Genomic DNA, 11,092 nt, shown 5'->3' on the forward strand with positions numbered 1-11,092 from the left:
GGCCCGGCGGAAGCGCTGCGGGAAGGGACGGAGGCCGGGCCAGGGCCGGGGCGGCCCGGGCTGCGCTGCCCGGGGCCGCCGAGCGCCATGAGCGGGGCCGGCCCCGCGTCCCCCGGCCGCGGCAGCGCGGCGGCCCCGCCGCCCGCCGACAGGAGACGGGACTCCCCGGCCGCCGGCTCCCCGATCCAGCCCATCATCAAGGGTAAGGAGGGAGCGGTGCGGGCCCGCGGAGGCGCCGAGCCCGCCGTGTAACCCCGCGGCAGCGGCGGAGAGACGGCCCGGGGGCCTGGGAGCGGCCGCAGTGTGCCGGCACCCCCAGCACCGTCCCGCTCTCTCCGGGATTCCAGCGGCCTCCCGGCCTCCGAGGTGCGGGGCGTGTGCTGGGGTTTAACGCTGGACACCCGGCAGGCCTTGCTGGCTCTCGTCTCTCCGAACTGGGAACCTGGGTGTCTCTGTGGCTTTTTTTCGGGGAGCCGAGTCGGCCACCGCGGCCCTTGCCACAGGCATGGAGTTTCCTGGGAAGTTCTTATTTTTGGTCTTGTTCACCCAGGTTTTGTCTTGGTCAATCCGCGCTCTGAACCGTTCGTACTCAGCCCATGCATTATTTACTGCAGTCATGATTTTCCCGAATCTCTAAATAATCGTTCTGCACTGTTTTGAACGTGCTGGGATTCAGGGTGTTGAACAAACACAGGTGGATACAGTAGAGCCACAGGACAGGTCCATCAGCTGGGGCAGGGGAACGCATCCTTGAGATGGCGGTGCCACCTTAAAGTCTTTTTTTGGGACTACATTGTATATGTCTTGAAACAGTACTTGCTATGTTCTCAGAGTGCTTTTCAATTTAGCAAGCTTTTTCTTTGTGACAGGCAAGCCTGTTTCTCCCCATATATTTAAATAGTAAATACTCTTTTTCAAGACTCAGTTTCAAGTCTGGCCCTAGAAAACAAGAAACTACTGACAGTTTTTCTCTGTAGTGAGGATTCCTTCTGTCTCTTGCTGCAGAAGACTCCCACACTTACTCTGTAGATCTCTGTTAAGCTGCCGTGTTTAACTCTGGTCTTTTACCAGCACTAAAAATCAGATATGGAAGCTGTACTAAGGAGAAAGAGAATTGAAACAAAGGGTGCTGAGCTGCAGAGGAGAGTGTTCACCTTCCAGAAAGGTGTCTTTGGCATCTGGAATAGTGAAAGGTGTCTTTGGAATCTGGTTTGTTGTGTTTATCTAAGCTGGCAGTTTGCTGGATACATAGGTTACTCTGAAAATTCTGTTCTGGTGCTCCTTTGGTTTTGTATGTTCTTGGTGAGCAATAGTCTTTCCTCACACTGAGGTACAGTGTGCTGCCTGTGTTGTGTTGCCTGGTGTAAGAGTGAGAGAAAAACTAAAATTCTGTCTTTCATTAATCTTCTAGATGTTGGGGAAGTCTATTCAAGACTGCTGGATCACCGACCAGTAATTCAGGGAGAAATACGTTACTTTGTTAAAGAATTTGAAGTAAGTATTTGTAAGTATGAAGTAAGAATTTGAAGTATTCGAGGCTGGCAGTGTCTGAAACTTTGAACAGCTTTAGCATCTTTTTAGATATCATAGCAGGTACACAACTTTCTTCAAAAGGGTTTGACGTGGATTTTTTTTCCAAAAATAACACACCTGTAGTATATGTCTGCATGTTTAGCAAACAAGGCAGTAATTTAGGTCTTTTTCTTTTAAAACTTTTGAAAAGAAGATGTGGTTTTTCGTTTTTTGTTTTTTTTTCCTGCACAAGACTGGCAAGAATATTGATGTTGGAGAATAATGTAGTCCTAACATCTTAGAGAAATCCAGTTGGTTCAAGGAAAGTATTGTTGGCTAGCATGGGTTTACATCTTTTTGAAAAGCTACTTAATGCCTCAGCTGGATTCAGCTAGCACAGTTTTTTGTTTGTTTGTTTTTATTTTCATTACACAGGAGAAACTTATACTACTGGAAGGGAAGAGGAGCACTTTTTGCAAAGTAATAAAATAGTTAAAAATTGAATAACTGTTATTTAATTGGCTGCAATTAAGGCTAAAGTACTGAATGTGTAGAAGTGTTTATGTACACCTTTGCCTGGAAAGTGTAATTTGGTTTCCACAAGATGGCAGCAAAAGTTTAGAAAATTTGAATCCTCGCCAGCAAAGGATACCAGTTTCTGTATAGATTTTCTTTCTTACAGAATGTGGAATTTAAAAATGTAGCTGAAAATGCAGCTACACCTCAAAATTCTAGTATGCAGACCTGGTTTGAATGACATTAAACTCTTTCTCCCTCACCCCCCCACAACCTAGATTGTAGCTTATATTTCAAGCAGGTCTATTTTGTCTCTGCTGGTTTAGCAAAATGTGGATATGAAATAAACTCTCATCAGATCTGTATCATATGGGCTTGAGAGTCAGAAGTCATTTCTTTTCTCTGCTTTCCCTAACTAAGCTGTAGGATACAGTAAATAGTTTTAAATGTCATTCCATAGGAAGGAAAATGTTAAACTCATGGACAAAATTAGAACTTGTATCTTTAGGCTGATAACTCATGTATTTGTCTCGTTTCACCTGAAGTCGTGTTCTGTTTGTTAGACAAATTAGATCTTTTTTTGAAATTTAGTTACTGGTTTATACTTTTATGGGGGGAAAATAGCAAAGTAGAGGATTATTTAAATTTTTGCAATTCAGAATTTCTTTAAAGTGGGGTTAGGACCACCAGCACTCAAAAATTCCATTTGTTTCTAACTTTGAGATACATGCTTATTTTTTCAATGATTAGCACCTAGTGTGCAAGGAATGAAGATTTGCATTCAGGAAATCTGGAACCTGTTTAATTAAGGAGTTTTGCTTGCCTGTGCTCTGTTTCTGAAGTTTTAAAACGGGTGTGGTGATCCCTGTCCCACTTCATGTAAAAGAGTATTTTTTGTTTATGTTGAGTTTTTATCTAAAGTAAAATGCTAGTGAAATTCAGAGTGGGAATAGTGCTGTGGCTTCAGAAAAATAGATTATTTCATAAATTTAGACAATAAAACAAGATCTTGCTGTACTTGTAATTAGTCATGGTGAGTAGTGACCTAGAAGACTTGTGTTATATTATTGTTTAGTCAATTTCATTGCTTTACTTCAGTTAAAACAATTTTACTTGTGTTGTTTTCACCTCCTGCCATACTAAATATGGAAGGTCAGACATCAAGCAAGCAGAATCACTACTGTGTTATTTCCCAGTAACCAACTGAGTTATAAAAATGAAATGCTTTCAAGCTCTGTTGCTCTTTGTTGTTTTAGAGATGCTGTAAATTATCTATACACAACAGGACATTTTTCCCCACAGTGTGTAAATAGTTGATACTGTCTTTTCTCACAAGGGCCAGAGGAGTCATTCAGAGGATATTTTGTGTTTTAATGTGATGAATGGAACATTGCTGTCTATTTTTGGCAATTTTATCTTTGTTGTTAAATAAGTAGAGTGACACTTCCATAGACAATGGTCTAGTCTTTGAGATAAAGCTATTAGTTTATCATCTGGGAAACCATCTCTAATTTGTGAAGTGGAATTCCTTGTTAGCCACTCACTTTCTTTCATTTTTGTGGCAGGAAAAACGTGGCCTGCGAGAGCTGCGAGTACTTGAAAATCTCAAAAATACAATCTTTGATGCAAATGAACGTGTTCTTCCAAAGTGTGAGCAGGCAATGCAGGACAATCTGAGTGAAACCTTCAAGAGATGTAAGCAGGTTGCTTCTTATTGCTCTTGATCATTTTGAGGAGTAATTTAAGTAGTTTGGATTCAAAGTATAATCTGTTAAAAAATTGCCACTCTTGTGTAATTTTCTATTCTTTATGTGCTTTGTTCTCACTTCTGTGCAACTTTGAAAAGGAAAGAACAGGGAAGTTTTGTGATACTTGGTAGTCCAGCCAATCAGCTCTTGTTAAGATTACATTAGAGTTTTTTGTTGGTTTAAGTAGAAGCTATTTTAGCTCATTCTTTTCATATTCACTTAGAAACGGTGTTCTACATTGACTCAAGCCATGGACAAAAGTTTCAGTTTCCTGGTTTGTTGCAACCATGCTGTGATGTGAACTTCAAGTTTCTTAATTTTCCCACAGGAGTGCATAATACTGTCTCCCTTAAATCCTTTAAAATAAAACTTACTGTTGTATAGCTATGAAATTTCTTATTATTATCATTATTCAGTCACAAATTGGGAAGTAATAGTAATTGCATGTTAATTTTAGTTTCATCCTTATTAATATATTTCTTTACTGCTCAGATTTTAGAAGAATGTTTGAAATTTGCACTAGTTTTTAAATGTGCTTTTTTTCCCTTACTACATTTAGCAGGATGGTTTCTTCAAAAGAGATTCTAAGAGAGTGTGGGTACACAGCTTTAGCTGCTGAATTTATGCAGCTGAAACATGCCACTGTGGATTTTGTTACAATTTGTGTGGCATGTTGTATAAGCATTTAATTTCCTATAACTTATTTATATGACATCTGGCATATGCAGAGTAGCAAATGGTAGATGGTACTTTCCACACCAAAAGGATTGCAGGAAAACATTGAAACTTACAATTTAGTCATGCAAACAAGGCATCCTAATACCTAACTGGGGTGAACCTTCGATGCTCCTCCCTGATTTTCTCATGGCCAGCTGTGCAGTGCATCTTCAGTAATGGAATCTCAAAATGGCTGAAGTGGGAAGGGACCTCTGGAGCAGCAGCAGCGTGAGCCAGTTGTCCAGGACTGCATCAGTTGCTGCTTGGGAAATTAGTGTATTTAATTCTGTGTTGAGGGGGGAGAAGTGCATAGGAATGCAGTTCCTATTTCCACTGACAAGTTTTCCCAGGCTTAGTCTTAGGGAGAAAAGAGATGGACTCATAAAGATGTTAAAGAGCATAAAGATGTACATGTGGAGTCTATACACAGCTGATGGGGAAAAAAAATTAAAAAAAAAACCCTCAACTAACTCAAGAGTTAGAGTTTGATCACCTGTTTCTACTTGCTAACTAGAGAGTGGTTTTTGATGTCTTCTGAGGTGCTCAGTAGTGCACTCCAGCTCTCCAGCAACATTAAAAGTGTGGGCACAAGAGGACCTCACTGCCTTCCTGCTTTTGGCTTCTAGAACACACAAAGGTTGAACTCTGCAATAAGCCTGCTTACTTTTATAAGTGTTAAAGTTGTAAGTGTGAAGCATTTTCTGCAAGTAGAGGTGATTCTTGGCAGAGTTAAGTGACACAGTGGAATATAATCTTCACCTTGCAACAGCCTTGCATCTTCTAAATCCCTTTCAGGCAAGTTTCTTTGATTTCCAACAGCAGACTGATCTCCTGCATTTTCTTGTTTCAGTGCAAGCTGCCAATGCTATGATCCATAGACTCCAAGAGAGGGAGTGTGAAGCGAGAAAGGTAAAGGATAGATGGATGGATTTTTATTTTGTGATCTAAGAGTTTTGTGCTTCACAGCAAGTTTGTCTGCCTTCGGTATAAACTTTAAAACATATTTTTCTGTACCTTATATACTGGCAGTAAAACTTCTCTTGGGGTGATTTCTGCACTTATAAAATGCTCACTGCAAAGTTAATGATCTAGCTAACTCTTTCTACAATCTCCTGATATATGGAAACTATTTTTTATTTCCTTTGCTTTATTTTTCCTCCTAGCTCAGACTATAACAATTTGTCACATACAGGGAAGGTTAAATATAAAAAAGCTTATTTTCTGTGGAACAAAAAACATCTACTAACCTACCAGAATGGAAATGTAAATCTTTCCTAGTTAGCTGAGAACATTGACCGTATTATATATATTGCTTGTTGAAAAGGAAGTGTTTTTTTCACTTGTGGATGGGTTATTTAATGAAGAGGTATATTATAGGAACATGCGAATCATTGGAACCTTTTCAGTTGGCTACACACTTCGCTTATTTGAAATACATGTGCTCTAAATCTAAAACCTGGAAAATTATACATTAAATTAGTTTCATGTATTCCCAATCCTACTTCTTTATTGTATTCCTGTGTTATCTCTTTACTTGCAAAATGCTGTTGATTATAATTTAGTTCAGGAAAAACCAAAGACATTTCCATGGCTATCAAGGAAAACAGGCTGTGCATTCATGGATGTAAGCTGATAGTCATGTTTTTCTTTCCTTTTTTGCAACTGATGAAGATGGGCAGTCCAGTTGCAATTGAGCCCTGGTACTGGGCAAACAGCACATGTCTGAGCACTGACAGAGTTTGCTTGTGTCTGACAGTAGAGCAGATACTCATGGAGAGTAGGAAATTCTTACAGTTCTGCTACTGTTTGTTTGAGGTAAAACTTTAATAAGAAATTTATAACTTAGAAAATGAACAGTCACTTAGTAAGAATGGTGACTGTTCTTTTTTTTTTAAATATTAGCTGGATGTTTCCACTCTTTTTTTTTTCTTTTAATGTGTAGTGGAAGAGTAGTTATAGGTATCCAGGATTCATAGCATTTCTTAAAGTTTGCATAGTACAACTTTCTGGCTTGAAACTTTCCAAATGAGAGTAGTAACGTGTAGGTAGCTTGTAAAAGTTGTCATTGTAGTGCAGCCACTCGAGGAGAAATACCTTTTTCTTACTTTTCTGAAATTATGTGTTCTGAAAAAATAATGAGATTTTGGCAGAAAGCATTGTTAGTTTTGGGTAGGTGATGTGTAATTGTGTCAAAAAGTTTCAAATGTTTCAAAAGTTCCATGTTTCAAAACCTGTTGAATACAAAGTAGCGCACCTGTCAAACTGTTAGTGTACACTTGTGTATCTTGTCGGGAGATGTTACTGTATTGGGTGCAAACAAAATGGATCTTGACACAATGTCGTTAAAGTGTATCAAAAGCTGCACTGAAAAAAGTCGTTTATTTAGCCCCTGCTGTGTGATCTTGAAGAACAGCAGAAACATAAAAATACATAAATGGGTTTAAGAATACATAAATGGGTTCCCAGTGCCTTTAGTTGACAAAAATGCCACACATCAGAAACAGTTATTGCTGATACACTGAAAAGGAGAGAGAAAAAGAAGGATTAATCCTCTTTTTTGCTGGGACATGGAGCAAATAGAAGAACAACTGCCTAGGTTTATTTTGGCTTCTGCACTTGTAATATAAGGGGGCCAGACTGTCAATACAGCTCCCAAGCAATCCACAGAATTACATTGTGTTTTGTCATGTGCATTGGATCCTTCTCCAATGATCTGGGATCTCTTTTTCTAGATATCTAGACTTTTTTTTTTTCAAGATAAGATAGTGAATGGAATTAAACTTAGCAAAGCCAAGCAGTAGGAAAATATGAGGGGAAAACTAACTTATTTATAAAGGAAGACATTAATCACAGTGAGAGCTAGCTGGCTAAAGCAGAAACACTAGCTGCCAGTTTCAAAACATTTAATATCTCTGTTATAATATTTTATAGAAATAGCATCATTGCTAATGCAATCACATTAATAGTATTGCAGACATTTTACCACTTGTTTTGGATTGGCTATACAAAAATAAATGTTTTCTCTTTAGTTTCTCCTTTCCATATGTCTTCGTGCTAGTTTCCAGATAGTTTAACATTGTGTTGCTCTCATTAACCCCCCTGTTTTACTATGGAAATGATGGTTAAAAGCTTCCTGTTTTCCTCCTGTCAGCTTCAGGCAGACAAGATGATGGCTCGTGAGGAGAAGTGCATTGCTCACTGGGAGGAGTTCATGAGAGAACAGCAGAACAAACGCGCAGAGGTGGACGAAGAGCACAGAAAGGCGATGGAGTGCCTCAAAGAGCAATATGCAGAGATGGAGAAGGAACTGGCCAAATACGCTTCTTTTTAACACCTTTTTCAATAATGCTGGATTTGTGCCATGCTCAGTTGCTTCTGACTTAAATTGAGGCTCTTTTGGAAAGCTGAAGCTGATAGAAAAAAGGAGGATTTCCTCTACAGTCTTGGTATGGGAAGAAATGTTTTGCATACTTTCAACTTAAGTGCCTATCTATGCTTTTTTGGTTCATGGCAGGTGGAATGCCAGTATTTCTTTGTTTGTTGGAAGCTGGAGCTGAAAATTGTGTGACTACATCAAGCTCAGGGAGTTGCAAACTGGAGTTCTCTCCCATCAGCAGAGTATCATATCATTTGGGAAAACAGAGACTAATGTAATATCAGCCATCCTGGTGTGCAGCCACAGCCCTTTCCCAAAAAGTAGGTTAATAGATTCCAGCCATAGTTAGCTGAGAAGTCACTGGGAAAACTCTATATTCTGCTTGTAGATTTCAAGAAAATAAACTTGTCTCATGGAATGTTTTACTTTGAAGATTAACCAGTGAAAGATCTCAACAGAGTTTTAAATCCAATTGTAATTTAAACTTTTGGGTTGAATGTTCAGTATTATGAAGGAGAGTTGCAATTTGAATAGTTTTTGTTAACAAAAAATGTGTAAGGTAAGCTTGGTCAACAATTCCTTCTTTTTTTCTCCCTGTAAATGTCTCAGGAGTCTCTTTTACTGTTCTAAGCAAAGCCAAAACAAGCTAAAAAAGTGATCATGAGAAGCATATCAGTCTTTGTATTAGCTTTATAGCTAGTACAGTTTTACCTTAAATATTTGGCATGCTGTTGGTTTACTTAGGATAAGCTTGTCAGAACTTTTATGAAGAAATGAGGGAAGATTTTTGTTTCTTTATCAGCATAACAAATGAGCAGATTAGTGGTTAAATGCCTGTAGTACTGATCTTCTTTCTTACCAACTTTTACAGCATATGTGAAATACTCTCCTGCGCTGCTTTCCTTTATCCCAAACTTGCAGTTACCAGCAGTGCAACTGAAGAAGTTAACTCAATCAGTTCATTAACCGAGGAAAATGAGACGTAGTACCTTAATGAAATTTGCTGCAAGCTAACCGTTAGTGCAGGAAATATCTTTCCATAATTTAGCTGGTGTCTAATGGAGAATGGAAACAGGTAAAAATAAACAGAATTTACACTTTACCTGTATTGCAGCAGTAATACACCAACAAGGGTTGCTTGTCTAAGTTTATGGCTTGGTTTCAAGGCTCCATTCCTGGCAGCATGTTGATAGTGTGATTAAAGTTAGTAGAGGAGATGGAATAAGTATATGAGATTTCTTTCAATAACACTGAATTCCTGCCAAGCTGTTCTGCCTGCTACCGTGGTCCCAACAGCTTCGTCAATCATCATTGTGTATCTGGACTGAAAGAGGATTTGCTAACACCGGGGCACACTGGAATGTTGTTAATTCTCTGTTCTGAATGGAAAAAACATAGATGTCTCCAAAGGATCCCACATATGAAAAATAGGAAAGCCTCTTTTTTGAACAACTCCTATCTGAATAGAGGGTGACTTCTGTAATATTTCTCAGCTTGTGTACCCATGATGAATGTTGTAACTAAGCTCAGATTTTTCATTTAAAAAGAAGAAATTAGTTCTTGCCTGTCTTTAGAACTGGGTGTGGAATAGTTTTGTTTGGAGCACAGACTGGAAGTGGCTTCTCTTACCAGATAATTTGATGTATACGTGCTCAAAGCCCAAATATCTTTCTAACAAAATGCATTTAACTGCATACTGAATTAATTTTTATTTTTGCACTGATATTTTTTATTAAGATTTAGATATCTAATTAACTGTGCACTGGAGCTTTTAGTATTTCATCAATTTGATGGTTGATAAACAATGATGCAAGTGTTACATTTGGATATTCACTGGAAAATAAAATGGCATTTCCAAAACCTGGGATGTGTGCTCCTGATTTTTTTGAAAGCTTAATAAGTACTAGCACTGAAAATGTGTTGCTCTTTCAGGATGTTTTATGCTAAAGAATCCTTTATGCTGGAGATCATTTGAAAACACACTTCTTGAAAATCTGTCTACCTCTTTGTCAATGTTATTGTGCGGACTAAATGAAAAATATCTGTTCCTGAAATAATTTCATTTAATAACTTTCACCTTTTTTGCATGATATGCTGTAGGTGCTTGGAAAAGCTTAATCATCTTTGAAGCAGCTTGTCAACATTTATAGGAAAACCTTTTTTTCTGTCCAAATGCTTAAAAAAAATCTCAACCAATACCTGATGTGTCCAATACTATCTCAGTATGTCTGACTGATAAAGATTTCTGTCTTCAGAATTTTTTTATCAAAGTGGGACTATGGTCTGTCTGAACACAATAGTTCTCCACAGTGCAACTTTCTTTTCAAAATTCCAGACTTTGTTATTCACAGTCTTGGCTATTTGGGAGATAGAAAAGTCAATGCTTTAATATTTGGTTTTATGCCATTGGTGCATGAAGGAAGTGTTTCACCTTATACTTGCAATTTTACATCACTGAATTCCATAGCTTTAAAAATCTTGAGGATTTATTTAGCCCCTCTTAAACCTGATAGAAGTTTGCATTGGATTCCAACAAAGGAGTTGAAAAAGGTCCTCAATATTAACTTCCAGTATGAAAGGTGAGTTTTGCAATCCTTTTCATACCAGACTATGTGTATAACTTTTTGTTTCACTATTAGTGCTGCTTATTTTGTTGAAAAGTTCTTTGGAACTGAAAGTGGGGTTGGATGTTACGTAACCACTGGAATATTCTCTGAGTTTTTCTGTTCTAACAAACACGTAGCAAGAAGCTGGTGTCTTCCTTGGAACTGCTGTATGAAATCTGCCCCTGCTTAGGAGCAATAACAAATTGAGGAAATGAAGAGGTATGTAAGGGTTTGGTTTGTTTTTTTTTTTAACCGCCTTATGTTAACAACAAAGCTAAGTACTGCTCTTGGAGTGTTTTATATCTAAAGCCTACCACATTGTTTTATTCCTAGGAATGAGGGAGGGGGTGATTCGTGTGTTCTTCCTCTGCTTCTTTCCGTGGTGACACTAGATAATGCATTTTAAAGAAAAGGAAGATTGTTACAACTGGAACATCACATCTTCTCTGATAATTTATGGCTTGTTAGATGTTTCCTCAAAAATTGTGGGGTTTTTTTTCACAAGCCAAACTATACAGCAGATACATGGCATAATCAGGCAGAAAATTGAATCAGTTCATTGCCGAGTTGAAAATTGCTGATGATAATCTCAAGGATGTGGATTCTGAGGCTGACAG

General features: G+C 38.4%; 1 protein-coding gene across 1 annotated transcript; it reads left to right on the forward strand.

Moving 5' to 3' along the window:
• Positions 1 to 87: 87 nt before the first annotated feature.
• BLOC1S5 (biogenesis of lysosomal organelles complex 1 subunit 5) lies at positions 88 to 9,729 on the forward strand. Its single transcript, XM_063160961.1, has 5 exons — positions 88 to 202; positions 1,412 to 1,494; positions 3,594 to 3,723; positions 5,344 to 5,402; positions 7,645 to 9,729. Exons 1-5 carry the CDS (start codon positions 88 to 90, stop codon positions 7,822 to 7,824), a joined length of 567 nt encoding a protein of 188 aa, XP_063017031.1. The 3' UTR covers positions 7,825 to 9,729.
• The last annotated feature ends 1,363 nt before the right edge of the window (positions 9,730 to 11,092 follow it).

Source organism: Melospiza melodia, chromosome 1 (assembly GCF_035770615.1).
Source record: "Melospiza melodia melodia isolate bMelMel2 chromosome 1, bMelMel2.pri, whole genome shotgun sequence".
Taxonomy (NCBI): Eukaryota; Metazoa; Chordata; class Aves; order Passeriformes; family Passerellidae; genus Melospiza; species Melospiza melodia.